At 48.4% G+C, this 17,403-nt stretch overlaps 1 protein-coding gene across 2 annotated transcripts in view; it reads right to left on the minus strand.

The window, feature by feature from the left end:
- Positions 1-749: 749 nt before the first annotated feature.
- Positions 750-17,403, minus strand: part of Ctnnbip1 (catenin beta interacting protein 1) — a 73,785-nt gene continuing 57,131 nt past the window's right edge. For both annotated transcript variants that reach the window (XM_045150417.1, XM_004657664.2), the window contains one exon: positions 750-2,924. In XM_045150417.1, coding sequence (XP_045006352.1) covers positions 2,866-2,924 — 59 coding nt within the window. In that variant the 3' untranslated portion in view covers positions 750-2,865. The remainder of the gene's footprint in view (positions 2,925-17,403) is intronic.

Below are 17,403 nucleotides of genomic sequence, written 5' to 3' on the forward strand. Positions count from 1 at the left end.
TACACCATCTTGTGCATCTGGCTTATGCGGGACCTGGAGAATCGAACCTGGGTCCTTAGCCTTCACAGGCACAAGCACCTTAACCACTAAGCCATCTCTCTGGCCCAACTTTTTCCCCCCATAGGGTTTTACTCTAGCTCAGGGTGACCTGGAATTCATTATGTAGTCTCAGGGTGGCCTCGAACTCACGGCGATCCTCCTACCTCTGCCTCCTGAGTGCTGGGATTAAAGGTGTGCGCCACTATGCCCACCAGCCCAACTTTTTAAAATTTTTTGTTTTTTCAAGGTAGGGTTTTGCTCTAACTCAGGCTGGCCTGGAATTCACTATGTAGTCTCAGGGTGGCCTTGAACTCACGGTGATCGTCCTACTTCTGCCTTCTGAGTGTTGGGATTAAAGGCGTGTGCTACCATACCTGGCGACGTTTTTATTTTTTGAGATAGGACTCGTATTCCAGGCTGATCTCAAACTCAGTATAATAGAGAGGATGGCCTTCAACTCCGGATTCTCCTCATCCTCCATTTCTTGAATGCTTGGATTACAGATGTGTGCCACCATACCTGGTTTATGTAGTGCTGGGGATTGAACTAAGAGCTTTGTGCATGCTAAGCATTTGCTCTACCAAATGGACTACATACCCAGTGCAGGCCACAAACCTATGTTGTCATCCCCGTTCCCTGTGCCTCCTGGGAAGGGCTCCAGTATGCTTGGAAGAAACCATCAAAACACTAGCTGAGAAGGAGACAGCAGCTCAGCTCACCAGCCAGGCTATGAAAAATCTTTATTGTTAATTTTTTTCTCCAGTAGTTATACTTTCAGTCAGAGTCCGAAGCCACAGCAATATGTGACTTTTCTTCTTCAGACAAGCCAGGCCAGGGATGTCATGTAATGTTACAGGTGATCACAAGTAGGTCAGAGAACACACCATAATCCAGGGTGCTGGTGGGCCCTTGGGAGTTACAGGAATAAAGAGAAGGGTGGCTGGCAACACCTAAACCTCCGGATGTTATTTCCTGGGTAAGGAAGACTGAAAAATCCCATCTTTGCCCAGGGGTTCTGCTAGAGCTCCAGGCCATAATGAACTGGGAAAGTGAATACACGTGTGTGAATTTGTGCACACATTCCTATTACACCTGTACATACTGCGCCTCCTGGCCAGGCTGAGGTTCACTGTAGCTCTATTCTCCACTGTCCTCATTCTGTGTTAATCCATGGCCTTGGCAGGTTGCTTTTAGCTAAGTCAGGGGCCTGTGTGTGTTGGAGGCCATGGGTCTTAGCCTTGACACTTGAATTCTAGCCTCTTTTTGGAACAAGGCTGCTGGTGCAAACCACCCACCATCAATGGGGTGCCCCAGGCCATATCCCAAACAATGTTGGCATGAGGCTCCTGCATTCCCTCATACAAGGGAGGCCCACACCCTAAGAGGGAGAAAGATGCTCTAAGACTGTTACCCTGGTTCCAGGTACCCAGGGCAAGAAAGGGACCTCAGCCACCTATACCACCTTTCTCTATGCCCCCAGGGATGGAGTGGGGTGGAGATATCTAGGTTCCTATAGCAACACTAGACCTGTGCCCATCTTCTCAGGAGCTGCTCTGAAATGTGACACTGGGCTACGTCCACAGACTGACCTGGTAGGGCCCACTCACTAAAGGCCCAGGCAGCCCTCTTGGTGGTCACTTCATAAACAAGCCATATTGCAGTCCTTTCCAGGTAAATGTGGAGACAGTGCAATGGGGGTTTGGTCTCAGACAAGCAAACACCTGCTTCCTGGAACCCACTGCTTCAGCTGTAGACCTTTGCTGGTAAGGTTGGACCTGGTTAGTGTTTGGGGCCAAGGCCTCTGGCAAACCTGGGTCTTCTGTGAAGATTCAAGGCTCCAGGATCTGGTGAAGCTAAGGCTGGAGAAGTGGGACATAAGTGACAGAGAGTATGGAGGTGCCCAGCTAGCACTCTTGACTGCCAATGTGTGGCAGCGATGCACATAAAACCTGCCTCACATGGTTCCCCCTTGAGCTCTGGGCTGCTGGTTCAGGACAACACAAAGCTCCTTGGGGATCCTGTTTTCCAGCTGTGAATCCTGCTTGGGGTCACTTTACTGAGGGAGGCAGGTGTGGTCATTCATGCATATGCCATCTCCAGGTGGATCCTCTCTGGCCCTGAATAAGAAGAGGTGAATCCATGGCAATGGGAGTCAGGGATGAGGCAGTAGGAAGCCAAACCCACATATCTAACGCCAATCAAAGTCAAACATAAACCTAACATGTGAAGGTGGCGGCAGGTCTCTGTGTAATAAATACTGCAAGGCTCATTTGGTTTCTTTTTGTTTTTCAAGCAACACAACAACCAATGTCCCAAACCCTGTGTTCTGCATTCACACCAGAGAAGCTGTTGAGATCAGCAGAATACCTGCAGCCAATCAAAGGAAAGACCATTTCCCACCAGTCAGCCAATCATAATCCTTTTCCAGTTTAAGCAGCCAATTGGGCCTCCTTACATCCCTAAAAAAAAAAAAAAATGACCTAAATAAAGCACCAGAGCTCGGAGAGCTTCCAAGGAAGCAAGATACCGAGGCGCAAAATTTTAAAAAAATAAGTCAGAAATAAAAAATAAAAGGTTTTCGTTGGTCAAGATTTAAAAATAAAAAGGTTTCTTCTTGCAGCCAATCACAAGTCCATCCCTTTAAGCCAAACCACGACTGTAAACCACAACTGGCATCATGATGCCAGTCCTGCTGAGTGGCAGGGGGTGTGGAGGGGGGAGAGGAGAAGAAAGGGAGAGGTTGGTCTGATGCCACTCAGCTGACCCAGGAGCCACGAAGATCTCTTGGCCCTTGACAGCTTCCAGGGTGTTCCAAGGGGCTTACAGCTACTGCCTCCGGTCCTCTGTCTCTGACCTGGAAAATGCCATCACCACGTCCTCTGCACCTGCAGACCAGAGACAAAAACTGTTGGTGAGGTTTTTTGTTTGTTAGTTTTTTTGTATTTCATTTATTTGAGAGAGTGAGAGAGAAAGAGGCAAAAAGAGAGAAAGAATGGGTGCATCAGGGCTTCCAGCCACTGCAAAAGAACTCCAGATGCCTGCGCCACCTTGTGCTTAAGTAGGTCCTGGGGAATAGGTCCTTTGGCTCGGCAAGCAAGCTCCTTAACTGCTATGCCATCTCTCCAGCCCTGCTGGTGAGCTTTTAGCATTAGGGCAAGCACCCATTCTCCCTCACCCCTCAGTCCTCCCATCGTAGTACTGAGTACTAAGTGCTTCCAAAGAAGCCCGCCTCCACGCCAGCCTTCCTGCAGCCTGGTTGGAGAACTGGGCAGCAATCCCACTAGGGTAGCCCAGAGGCTTTGGTGAAGTCCTCATCACTGAGCGATGAGCCAGGATAAGGACCCAGGTCTTTGGTCCTGGAGTAGGACTCTGATCTTCTCACATTCCTTGCTCCAAGGTCACCAAAGCCAGGCAGGGGTGAGGGGATAGTTTGGGAATTCTCTCCCACCTTCTTTCCACAGTCTCTCACTGAACTTGGGGCTTCTAACCAGCAAGAGGTTCCAGCAACCCTCTTGACAGCCCTGCTCAGCACTGGAGTTGCAGGCATGCATGGCCATGTTTAGCTTCGTTTTTAAAAAGTATTTTTATTTATTTATTTGACAGAGAAAGAGGGAGGGAGGGAAGGAGAGAGAGAGAGAATGGGTGCACCAGGGCTTCTAGCCACTGCAAACAAATTCCAGATGCATGCACCACCTTGTGCATCTGGCTAATATGGGTCTGGGGGGATAGAACCTGGGTCCTTTGGCTTTTCAGGTCAACGCCTTAGCTGCTAAGCATCCCTCCAGCCCATGCTTAGCTTCTATGTGGGTGCTGAGAATTGAACTCATGTTCTCATGCTTATACAGCAAGCATTCTTACTTGCTAAGCCTCCTCCTTCCATGCCTTTCAAGACTCAGATCTTTTTTTTTTTTCCCCAAGGTAGGGTCTCTAGCCCAGGCTGACCTGCAATTCACTATATAGTCTCTGGGTGGCTTTGAACTTACAACAATTCTCCTACTTCTGCCTCCAGGGTGCTGGGATTAAAGTTGTATGCCACCACACCTGGCAAGACTCAGATCTATAAGTGTATGTGTGTGTGTATGTATGTATGTATGCATGCATGCATATATATGTGTGTGTGTTTTTTTAATTTTTAAATTTTTATTAACATTTTCCATGATTATAAAAAATATCCCATGGTAATTCCCTCCCTCCCCCCTGGTGTGTGTGTTTTTAATTTGAGAAAGAGAGACAGAGATTGAACTCCAGATGTATGTGCCTTTTTTGTGCATCTGACTTTAACTGAGTACTGGGTAATTTAACCTTAACCCCAGGCCATCAGGCTTTGCAAGCAAGCACCTTTAACCTCTGAGCCATCTCTCCAGCCTAAGACTCGGATCTTGATCCCTTTGGAGGACCTTACCTTTTTGTTTTGGAGGTAGGGTTTTTTTTTTTTTTTTTTTTTTTAGTCTTATTCAAGGTTGGGTCTCACTGTAGCCCAGCTGACCTGGTACTCACTCTGTAGTCCCAGGCTGGCCTGGAACTTACAGTGATCCTCCCAAGTACTGGGATTAAAGGTGTGCAAAACTATGTCTGGCTCCCATTAAGAGTTTTGATTTTTTAAGGAAAGGTCTTGCTCTAGTCCAGGCTGATCAGGAATTCACTATGTAGTCTCAGGGTGGCCTCGAACTCTCAGCAATCCTCCTACCTCTGCCTCCTGAGTGCTGGGATGAAAGGTGTCTGCTACCACACCTGCCTAAGTAAGCACTTTAAATAGCCATTTATCTTTGTGATAACTTACCCTTTGCTTAAACCTAACCCTTGTTCAAAGGCATGAGACCAGGACCATTTCCAGCCTGCTGCTTGTCTGGTCTGACAGACACACATGATGTCCACAGTCCTGATAATTTTTCTTAATCTTGAGTTTGAGGCTGTGGTCCAGTACTCATGAAATCACTTCCTGTGTCTTGTTGCTGAGACAGCTCTGACACATAGCCAGAAAAGGCGGCGGGAGGAGAGAAAGAGCTTGAAATGTTAATCGGCCTGAGAAGTAAGGAGCTAACTGGCCATAAAGACAACCAGCACCGCCCCACTATCCCTGAGTCCCCCTATTCTCCTTCCCCTCTCTGAATAGTAGGTCTGTATTTAGGACCAAACAATAAGTCAAGCTGACTGTGACCTTTCTGACATGTTTCTTGCCTGTGATACTTGAGGAAATCACCATGGAAAGGGAGAGAATGGAACCGTAGACAGGAAAGGCCACCAAGGATGGGCTGGAGTGTAACGGTGCCTCTGGCACTTGGAGCAGTAGGCACAGTGGTGGCCATCCCTGTTCACATCACAAGGGAGTCTCCCCTCCTGACTGCCCTGTCACATACGGAGGAGACAGGAAGTACCTTGGGTGGGGCTGCAGGATGGCCCAAACTAGCATGTGGCATCATAAAAATGTGCCACAGTGTCAAGGCAGTGCTAAGGGAACTAGCTTACTACCCACCCACCCTGCTCTCTGCCTTCATCAGTACACTCTCCATTCCTAAAAAGAAAAAGAAGCTTCTAGAAATGAGCACAGATATTCTATCTTCTTAGGAGGAGGCTCCTTTGCATGAGAAGCTCTACAAATCCTTTCCATCATCTCGGGAACATTGTGTGATTGCCCAGTCCTGGGACCACACAGTATCACTGCAGGCAGAATTGTCCTAGCAACCAGACTCCAGGATTACATCATACCCTGCATGGTGGCTGAGCTGGGTACCTAACAGATGCTGGTTTCTCCAAGACCTGCCTCCTGGCTTGCTAGGTGAGGAGGGTCAGAGCAAGACTGCCAGGAAGGTGTCAGCAGAAGATGCTTCTGTAGCAATGAATGGTGGCAGCCCACTTGCTTCCTTCCTCATCTGCCTCATGGGTTTTCTCCCAGGGACCTTGGGCCTCTGCAGTGAGCTGCAGACACAAAAATAGCACTGGCTCCCCAGGAGAGAATGGTGAATGTGCAGCCGGAACAAGCCACTGGCTCCTCAGAGGAGCTCAAACCTAGAGGCTAGCGCTGTGGGCTCTGCAGCCTGCTCAGTGGGGTTCCTTTGCCCTGTTCTCTGACAGCATGAAAGAAGCAAACTTCACAAGGTCACACAGTGACACTGATGAGTATTTAACAAGTCAACTGAAGCAAAAGCTTTGCAAGTCTTCCCTCCCACACTGCCAGCTGGTCACCCCCTTCCTGGCTGGGAATCCACAGGTCTCATTTCAGAGTCTCCCACTCTGCTGCTGGAGCTGTAGACAGGGTCTGCCAAGCTGATGCCCCTTCTGTGCCCACTCTCATTCCTAAAGGACCTGCAGTTTTCCAGGTCTTACCATCAGGATCTTCCTCCCCTTAAGGCCAAAGAGAAGGCAGGCTTAGGGCACCCCAGAGCATTCTCTGTCATATCCTTATCATTAGTTGGCCAGATATTCTTCATTCATTGAGATCCTGGCCTCTAGCCTGATTTTCCCTCTCTTCTCTATGAAATTTGGTTATTCATTCTCTCTCTCTCTCTCTCTTTCTCTCTGCCTCTTTCTCTGTCACTTTCAAATAAATAAATAAACATAAAACAAAAAAATTTTTTTAAAAAAGGGCTGGAGAGATGGCTTAGCAGTTAAGTGCTTGCCTGTGAAGCCTAAAGACCCCGGTTCGAGGCTCCATTCACCAGGACCCACATTAGCCAGATGCACAAGGGGGCACATGCATCTGGAGTTTGTTTGCAGTGGCTGGAAGCCCTGGCACACCCATTCTCTCTCTCTCTCTGCCTCTTCCTCTTCTGTTGCTCTCAAATAAATAAATAAATAAATAAACAAACAAACAAACAAGAACATGAGCATTAAAAAAAAAAAAAAAGTGGAGAAACAGAGCCTCTATTTACCACTGGTTGAAGGGGTCAAAATTCGGCTGCCAAATCAGCTCTCCAACAGTCTGCTGCTCCTCAGCCAATGGCACCTTTGTCTTTTGTTTGTTTTTGAGGAAGGGTCTCACTGTAACCCAGGGTGACACTGGCACTCACTCTGTAGTCCAAGAGTAGCCTTGAACTTACAGCAATAAATTAAAATTAAAGGTGTGCGCTACCACACCTGGCTCTACATGCTTTTGTGCACATTCTACCACTCACTCAGCTTAGCCATGTGGGCCTACTGGCCACCCTTCAGGAATGATTTGTATCTCAGGACCCTTGCACTTTCTGCTTCTTAGATCTTTTCCTGGTTCACTTCAGTTCTTTCTTGCACCCCATGAAGGCCCTCCATGACCACAAGTTCTGAAATGGAGCTGTGTGACTCAACGCCCTAGGCAGCCTTAGCTGTTCTCAGCATACTCAGTGCCATCCACAGAGCTGTATATGCGGTGACCATATTCCCCACTCGAGTGGGGACCTCGTCTTGTCCTCAGCTATATTTAGAGAACCTGGGGAAGTCCCTGGATGCAGGATATGCTTGTTTTTTACATAAGAAACCTAAAGCTCAAAAAGATGAATCTCAGTGACCCAGAGGTCCACAAGGCCTTACATTCAACTCTATGAGGCACCTTTCTATTTCCTCCTAGAAGGGAAATAACAGACTGGTCCCAGTCACCTGGAGCACAGAGGATCATTAGTCTTCCAGACAAAGCCTGGGCCAATTTGTCTCTCACTATATAATGAAACCAAGATCTAGGGTCAAAAAATACCATCAGGGCTAGAGAGTTTGGCTTAGCAGCTAAGGCCTGCAAAGCCAAAGGACCCACATTCAATTCCCCAGGACCCACGTAAGCCAGATGCACAAGATGGCACATGCATCTGGAGTTTGTTTGCAGTAGCTAGAGACCCTGGTGTACCCGTTCTCCCATCTGTCTCTCTCTGTTTCTCAACTAAATAATGTATATTTATATTAGTATATTTTAAAAAACACCATCAAAGGAGACTGGAGTCTGATATGGTGATACACACCTTTAATCCCAGCACTGAGGAGGCACAGGTAGGAGGGTCACTGTGAGTTCAAGGACATCTTAAGGCTACATAGTGAATTCCAGGTCAGCCTGGGCTAAAGCAAGACTCTATCTTGAAAAACAAAACAAAACAAAAAAGGAGGACGGGGAGACTGGGAGATGGCCTAGTGGTCAAAAGAGTTTGCTTTGAGAGCCTGCCAGTGTGGGTTCACCCCAGCAAGTTTGTAAAGCCGGATGCAAAGTGGAGCAGGCGCCTGTGGTCTGGGGCAGTGGGGACACAGGCAGAAGCTGAAGCTCACAGGCCATTTCTGTAAGTCTGGCAGTTTCTTTGCAGTGGCAAGCCTCAAAACTGCCCCTGACTGCCATACCCGTGCCATAGCATGTGCACCCACACATACTCCACACACATAAGTAAATGAAAAATTTAAAAATACCACCTAACAGCCCAGGAAGACTTGGAGAAAATTCAGCATGGGGTGTAAAATGCCACCCTGTCTTGTCCTTCCCCATGACTCGACCATCTGGAAAGCAGGGCTGAGGTGCTACTGAAGACCCGGCTGTCTGAGCAGGGGGAGGGTCCTCTGGTCCTCTCATCCCACGCCCAGTGCCTGCTTCGGCTCTATAATGCAGCTAGTCAAGTGACTGGGGGAGAAAAATGACAAGCATGCAGGAGCACAGAGAAAGAGAAGCTGGCCCCAACCCGGGGACAGGAGCCAGACAATGGGGTCACTGGTCTGTTTGTGAGCTGGAGATGAATTCACACCAGCAGTGTTGTAAGCTAGGCTCCTTCATGCCAGCATTCACACTCTGCCTGAACCAGATCACAGCAGAGGCAGTGTGGTTTGGAAAAAGGCCCCATGACCTGCTGAGAATCACTCTTTTTTTCCCCCCAAGGCTTGGTATCACTCTAGCTTAGGCTGACCTAGAATCACTCTGTAGTCTTAGGGTGGCTTTGAACTCATGGCAATCCTCCTACCTCTGCCTCCCAAGTGCTGGGATTAAAGACATGCGCCACCACGCCCGGCTTCATGTTTCCTATATACATACATTTTGGCTGTGTTTGTGTAGTGCATGTGGTGTGTGTAGTATTTGCACGTGTAAGTGCAGATGTGCATGTTCTGTGCACACATAGAACGTCCTCTTCTATCACTCTTCTATCTGGCCCAGGCTGACCTGGAATTCACAGTGATCCTCCTACTTCTGCCTCCTGAGTGCTAGGATTAAAAAGTGTGCACCACCATGTCCAGCAAGTTCACCATTTTTTTTTAAATTTTTTTTTGTTCATTAATTTATTTATTTATTTGAGAGCGACAGACATAGAGAGAAAGACAGATAGAGGGAGAGGGAGAGAACGGGCGCGCCAGGGCTTCCAGCCTCTGCAAACGAACTCCAGACGCATGCGCCCCCTTGTGCATCTGGCTAACGTGGGACCTGGGGAACCGAGCCTCGAACCGGGGTCCTTAGGCTTCACAGGCAAGCGCTTAACCGCTAAGCCATCTCTCCAGCCCAAGTTCACCATTTTTAATGTATTTTTTAAAATATATTTTTATGCCTGCTGTGGTGGCATACCTCAAAAAACAAACATATAAATTATATATATTAGCTGGGTGTGGTGGCACACCTTTAATCCTAGCATTTGAGAGGCAGAGGTAGGATTGCTGTGAGTTCAGTGTCAGTCTGGGACTACACAATGAGTACTAAGTCAGCCTGGGCTAGAGTGAGACCCTACCTCAAACAAACAAACAAAAATTATTTATTTACAAGGAGAGAGAGAGAATATGAATGGATGTGCCAGGGCATCTTGCCCCTGCAAACCATCTCTGGATGCACGTACCACTTTGTGCTTTACATGGGTAATGGGACGGGACTTGAACTCAAGATTGTCAGGCTTTGCAAGCAAGTGCCTTAACCACTGAGCCATCTCTCTAGCCCCAAGCATGTCTTTTAATGTGGGATTTACATGGGTGCTGGGCATTAAACTCAGGTCCTCATGCTTATGCTGCAAGCACTCTTACCCACTGAGCCATCTCCTCATGCCCTCTTCCTATTTGAAGCTGTAAGTTTGAGTCTTTCAAAGGTCTTTTCATGAATAAACCAGGTCGCCCAATGTGCTTACTGAACTTGACAGTGTGTTCCTAGTGGCCAGAAAGAATTAGGCTTGGGTCAGAGACAGAGTATGGAAAAGAATATCAAAGAGGAGCATGAAGCTTCTGCAGTCTTCAAGGATAGCACGGGCAGGAGATATTCTATAGCCTGGCCCACGGATGTGCATACCAGGAACAGGCTAGCTTGGGCACAGTGCGTGGAATGTGGCAGACACAGGCCTGTGGCTCTACAACTTTGGTCTTTGCCCCATCTCTATTATGCCCACTGAAAAAGCTTCCTGGGCTGGAGAAATGGCTTAGTGGTTAAGAGGCTTTTATCTGCAAACCCTAAGGACACAATTCCTCAGGACCCACATAAGCCAGATGCACAAGGTAGCAAGCACATGTGTCTGAAGTTCATTTGCAGCAGTTGGAGGCCCTGACATGCCCATTCTCTCTCTCAATGAATAAAAGTTTAAAAATTAGAGGGTCAATCAAAATTCAAAATATTCCGAATAAGATATATGAAAAGCTACTTTCTTAAATAATGGCACATCCAGAAGCCATAGATTGTTACTAGAAAATTTTCAGTGCCTGGGATGGGATACCTTCCAGTGAGTCATTGGCCAAGGAGGTCCCTGTTGCCTCCAAAACATTACAGACTATTGCCAAGGCCCTTGGTTCCCCATGAGAAAGAGATGGTAAGACCCTATTGCTGAAGACTTCACATGCCTGAGCAGCAGAGTCACTGAGAAATCAAGTTGGTGCTAAGCAGAAAACCTTTTCCCTGTAGCCCAGTCAACTGAAAGCTGGAAAAAGCTGCACTGTACTGTATGCAGTCTTATGGGAGACAGAGGTCATCAGGAGTGAAAACAGTGGGCACTGGAAACCTCAAGTTTGGCCAGACAGGCCAAATGACTGAATGAGTGCAATAGTGGCATGTCTGCTCTGGGGGAAACCAACTGCTCTCTAATTGGACTGAAGGCCTACTCTATAGGAGGGAATAAGTGCCTGGTACTGAAAACCCAATCAGAAGCCTATGGCAGGGGAGGTCATGAGCCTTAGGGGTATAAAGCCTGCTCTTGTTTGGATAAATGCATATATTACTCTCACCAAATTGCCCTGAAAGCACTACACTTAATGTTCATACTCATATATTAATGCTACTCTCACTTCTGGTTAGAGAAGCTTCTCTTTTCAGAGGGTAATGACCACTAGGATGACCCAAAAGGCAACATAGTGCTGGGAAGAAGGGACGGAGGAGTGTCCAGCACTGAAACATCTCACACCCTCCAAGGTTCAGGATCCATTGCGGAAGAGGTAGTGGAAAGAATGCAAGAGCCAAAGGAAGGGTACCACTCCTTACATACAACTGTCCAGACAGAATTTGGCTTTGATACCAAAGATCTTGCAGTGCCTAGCAATTCCTACACAAGACCCTCTAATAGGAGAAAAAGATGATGACATCAAATTAAAAGAGAGACTAATGAAGAGAGGGAGGGGATATGACAGAGAGCATAGTTATGAAGGGGAAAGCGGGGGAAGGGAGGGGAGGGGAGGGGAGGGAAATACCATGGTTTGTTGTCTGTAAGTATAGAAGTTGTCAATAATATATATATACGTACACACACACACACACACACACACACACATACATATATATTTTTTAATTAAAAAAATTTTTTTAAATAAAAAGCTTCTTACAGACCATGGGTCTTTCCTGGGTAGGCTCAGTCCCCACCTAAGTGGGGACCTGCTGACAGTGGTTCCCAGCTTCATGGGCCTGGGTGGAGGAGGAGCAGGCTGACTCTTCCAACAGAGTGCTTCCATCTGGGGATACTCAGAGCTGGCATGGGAGAGGCAACGAAAGCAGCTCTGAAAACAAACCCTACTGCACAAACTGATAAGGGGGTTGGGGATATGGCTAGGTAGAAAAAGTGTTTGCCATGCAAGGGTGAGGACCAGAATTTGGATCCCCAGTGTCCACATAAATGATTGATGGTCATGATGCCTGCCACAAGGCTGAGACAGAGGATCCCTAGGGCAGCTGGCTGGATAGACCAGCTGATTCAGTGAGCTGTGGGCTCACGTGAGAGACCCTGCCTCAGTAAATAAGAGAGGACAGTGATGGAGGAAGAGACCCAATATGAACCTCAGGCCTTCACATGCATACATGTGCACTCACACACATGTGCCTACATGCACACACACACACCCCTCACACACAAGCAAAAAGCAAACATACAACAAAAATCTAATGAGGGTACAAAAGGCGTGGCTCTACTCTCAAAGGCTTTAGGACTCCAAGACTCCACAGACTAGCTGGGTGGGCACAGCCCTGTCAATGGAGGAAAGGGGAACTCATAGGAGCAGTATCAGATACAGGTGGACACCATATTAACCAATTCAGAGCCACAGGCTCCATCAAACCCAATCCACCTGACAGCATGCACCCTGGGGACAGGAGGCCTGGCTCTGCCATCCTGAAGGCTACTGAAACCCTTGTTGCCCTGTTTTCCAGGACTACTCCCGTCGTAGACATTCTAAGGTTTCTCAGTATCTCCTATACCTCTATGGCCCTTACACCTGCCTAAGATATATGCCAGGATATAAGATCCAAAAATACAATCCTAAAGCCAGACTCCAAATTCCCAAAGCTAATGGAGGGAATCCCCTTTGTGAGTCACCATCGGTGGAAAGAATTAACTTCAAGTGCTTCCGAATCTCCCAGGGAAGACACCTGCCAAGCCCAGGGCCCATCCTCAGCGCACATGGTAGCTCACAGAATCCCACGCTGGAGGAAATGACCCCATGCCCTGAAGGTTACAAGGCTATTCCCAGTTGGGATGCTTTAGTCCTTCTGTGACCACATGACTTTTGGATGCAGCACTCCCTCACCCCATGAGCTCTTTAACTCACTTCAATGCTAGCTAGTTCCTGCTCTCTCACTGCCAATACTGCAGTGCCTCAGCCACCAGCTCTGGGGAAATACTGCCTGGAAAACAGGTCCCAGAAGATCCTCCAAGGAGAAGAGCTTCTTAGGGGAATAAGGCTGGGGCTCTGCCTGGGATGGGCCTCCTTCCATGCAAATCAATACCCACTGGGCAACGTGAGCTGTTTTTAGCAGCCCACGGCTAAGAGCCAGGCGTCCTGCACATCTCCTTTCTGATGCCCCAGAGTTCCCAAGGGAGGGTGATTTTTTTTACCCAGAGGCAGCTTGACACTTGGGTTGCTAGGGAAACAATGGCCACTGATTCACCAAAGTCTCAGCAGCTCCAGCAGCCTCAGGCTCAGTGGTGCCCTTTGGGCCCCAGGCTGACAACCACCATCCTAAGCACAAGAAGCCATAGGAGGCAGGGAGGGTGGAGCAACCAGGGTGGTCACCATGGATTCCCAGCAGAGGCCAATGAGGGCTCAGGAGGTAGCTGAAGACCCTTCTCGGGCTTGGGCTCACTCAATGTATCCTAGTAACAAGACTAAGCAACTGGGACCTGGGCACCGTCCTGACTACCTGTGTATCCCATGGACGGCCCTGCACATCCAGCCTTAGTTACTCATCTGCAAATGTGATGAATCGATCTCACTGCTCTAACCAGCCATGAAATAATGTCCAACACGAAGCATCATAAGCATACCTCTAAGAGAGTCCAGCTGTTCTCATTCTGGGAATCAGAATCACCTTGGAGGCTGGCTTGTTTCTTTCTTTTCTGTTTTATTATTATTTTATTTTTGGTTTTTCAAGATAGGGTCTCACTCTGGCCCAGGCTGACCTGGAATTCACTATGTAGTCTCAGGGCAAACTCATGGCAATCCTCCTACCTCTGCCTTCTGAGTGCTGGGATTAAAGCCATGCGCTACCACACGCAGCCTTATTGTTATTATTTTTATTTTTTTCTAAGGTAGGGTCTCATGCTAGCCCAGGCTGACCTGGAACTCACTCTGTTGTCCCAGACTGGCCTTGAACTCACAGCAATCCTCCTGCCTTTGCCTCCTGAGTGCTGGGACTAAAGGCATGTGCCACTACCTGGCTATATGTGTTTATTTTTTAATATTTTATTCATTCACTTATTTATTAGAGATAGAGACAGGACAGGCATGCCAGGGTGCCCAGCCACTACAAACACCAGACACATGCGCCACCTTGTGTGTCTGTCTTACAGGGGGTGCTGGAGAATGGAACTTGGGTCCTTTGGCTTTGCAGGCAAACATCTTATGTGCTATGCCATCTCCCCAGCCCTGTGTTTTATTTTTTGAGCCAGTGTTGTGCCACATTGCCTAGGCTAGCCTGGAACTCTTGAATTCAGGAAATCCTCCTGTCTCCGCCTGCAGATGGGAGTCCACATCAATTCCACTATGTTTAGATTTGTCTAAGATGCAGGCTGGAGAAATGGCTCAGTGGATAAAGTGATTGCTACATAGGTGTGAGTACCTGAGTTTGGATACCTAGAACTCACATAAAGCCGGATGCTGAAGCATGAGTCTAAGAATAACAGGAGAACCACCTGGAAGTTGAAGGTGGAAGATGAGGAGCAACACCGGAGGCTGTCCTCTACCATCAACACCTGTGCCGGGGCAAGCACTCACTTGTGCACACACGTGTGCACTGTCTCACACACAAAATGCAGAATTCCAGTCTCATCGGCAGCCAGTGGGGCTCATTGGGGTTGCGGTACACCCAGGAATCTGCACTTTTAGAAAGACAACAGGATCCCACTATGTAGTCAAGGGCTGGTATCAACTCCAGAGTGCTGGGGCTGCAAGTGTGCACCACCCGCCCTGCTCTGTTGAAAATGCAGGCTTGCCTGACAGGCGCTGTGGCTCTGTGGACTGAGGCAGGGCCTGGGAGCCTACACTCTTTACATGTACACTTGGGAGATGTAGGTGAGCTCTAAGCTATAGGCTGCCCTAGAACTCCACTCCTATTCCTGAGCGCTTATGTCCCTTTTTGGCTTATGAAAGAAATATCTGGTCATCCAGCCCAAGGCTCTGCAGAAACTGAGGAAAGGTCTTATTGAACAGCGACCCTTTTGAGCCTCCTCTCTCTCAGCTGGTCTCAGTGCAGGGTTCATGGGCTCCTCTCTCTGCTCAGCCTGCAAGGAGTCCCTGAGTGACCTTATTTGATTCAATGCTCTGTCACTGTCTGCACCCACAATCCTAACTGCTCGCACCTTGCACCTGGGCCTATGGCCTGTGCTGCACTCCACCTAGACACAACCTCCTATACCTAGCTCTATCAGTGACCACACCTTCACCTCTTCAGCCCTGCCACAGGGTCAGCCCTAAATATGCACATATCTGAAATGTGTGCATATCACCAGGATCTGCCCAAACTGCTGCCCTGGGACCTTTGCTGTGTAACTTTCTAACCACTCAAGGTCCCCGCTACCACCTCAGAAAATACAGCAGAACTGAGGATAATACCAACCTGGATGTGGCTGAACTGGGCTCAGAGGGACTGGTCAGCCACCACACTCTTCTCCTGTGTGTCTATATGAATACGTCCTCACATCCACAAGGCACACCTTTTCTCTAGGTGGGAGCCCTACCCTCAATAATTCACTTTGATCTGTGCAACCCCAACCTCTTATACATTTGTACATGTATCTGATTGTCCTTCATGGAGGACAGGACTGTTATGTGACACCATGTTGAGTAATAACAAGCTAATATGAGGGGATCTACCCAACTGCTGGACAGACTGGTCCCTCAGTGCCTCTTTTAGGACAGGAACTCATCTCTTGTCATGGTGTTGAGGGGTTAGAGTTGTACCAGGGGCCTTAAGACTTTGCAGGCAGTGGTTCTCAGCAATAAGCAGAACCACTAGGGTGACAAGGGCAAAGCAGCCCTTCTTTGGTCCTCCCCTCCGCACTCCCAAGGTAAGGTCTCACTCTAGCCCAGGCTGACCTGGAATTCACTAAGTAGCCTCAGGGTGGCCTTGAACTCATGGTGATCCACCTACCTCTGCCTCCCGAGTGCTGGGATTAGAGGCGTGTTCCACCATGCCCAGCTAAAGCAGCCCTTCTTGAGCTAGAGTTGGAATGCTGATGGAGCAGAGGGGTGTGCACCTCAGCACATTCCTCGCCCTTTCTTGGGGTTTTCTTTTTCAGTGCCAAATCCTGGCTAATTTCTGTATGATTTAATGAGTGTGACTTCTGGGGCTATTTTGTTATTAGGTTACAAGTAATTTTCTTGCAAATGTTGATTAAAGTTAAGAAAAGATTAGCTTCCTGTCCCATAAGGAATTCTCCTTGGGCTTGCCTGTGACTTCAGCACTGAGTATGTTATCACCTGGGGCCTCCAAAAAAAGCCTCAAAGCCATACATGGGGAGAGGAGGCCCAGAAACCCCAGTGGCCTGTGCAGTGCAGGGGTCAAAACGGAGGCGCCCAGCTGCTGCCCACTGGGAGCTGCCGTTCAGAGCACTTCAGCCCCGTGGCCTTGGTCTATGTACTACTCCAACAGATAGCTATCCAAAACACAGAAGCTGGACCAGAGCTGAATGTGTGATGAAACACAGCATGGACTATTCTCCCATAGGCTTCTGATGCTGTGTGACAACAGACCCTGAAGGAAAGATTGGTACGGAATCCCAGGAACCAGAGCAAGGGCACCAGCTGACCCTGGGAGGGGCAGGAGAGGGCTCATAAAGAAAGCAAAAGAAAAGAGACTGGGTGGCGGTTGGGGCAGATTCCAGAGGACTTTCCACACTGGGTGGAAGGTGGAGACAATCATGTCACCAACCCAACCCACAGGGCACTGAGAGGGTCAAGTGGGTAAGAGCCCAGCTGGGTCACTGGGGAAGTGCTGAGGGAGTGCATTTCCTGCTGGCTTACTCATGGCCACAGACACTGGAACAAGAGTCTCAGTGTGATCATGGAAGCAAGGGACCTATTTTAGGCTCTCCAACAGTACCATGAACCAGCAACCTTGGCTTCCGCAGGGGAAAGCCATCAAGGTCCTGAGAAAGTCCACTGGCCATAGCAGGGAGGTGTTTTCTGGAAGTCTCTTGGAGAAAATGTGATCAGATGGAGGCCATAACAGGTCTGGAGAGCCACTGTAATAGCACATAGCTCCAAAGGACAAGAAGAGGGCAGAAGCAGACCAGGCATACCTCCAGGAAGTGCCTAGGCAGGGAAAGGTCAAGGAAGCTCTTTGACAAAATGAGCCGTGTCTAGATGGGGTCATCACAGCCCTGAGACAATGGACAAGAGCTCATCCAAGGCACAGCACAAGAAAAACAGCTTTCCAGGTATGGTTGCACTCGGTTGTAAGCATAGCACATGGGAGGCTGAGGCAGGATGATTACCAGTGCAAAGCCAGGTTGAGCAATATAGTATAATATATATACATAATATAGACCC

This window comes from Jaculus jaculus, chromosome 5, assembly GCF_020740685.1.
Source record: "Jaculus jaculus isolate mJacJac1 chromosome 5, mJacJac1.mat.Y.cur, whole genome shotgun sequence".
Lineage (NCBI taxonomy): Eukaryota > Metazoa > Chordata > Mammalia > Rodentia > Dipodidae > Jaculus > Jaculus jaculus.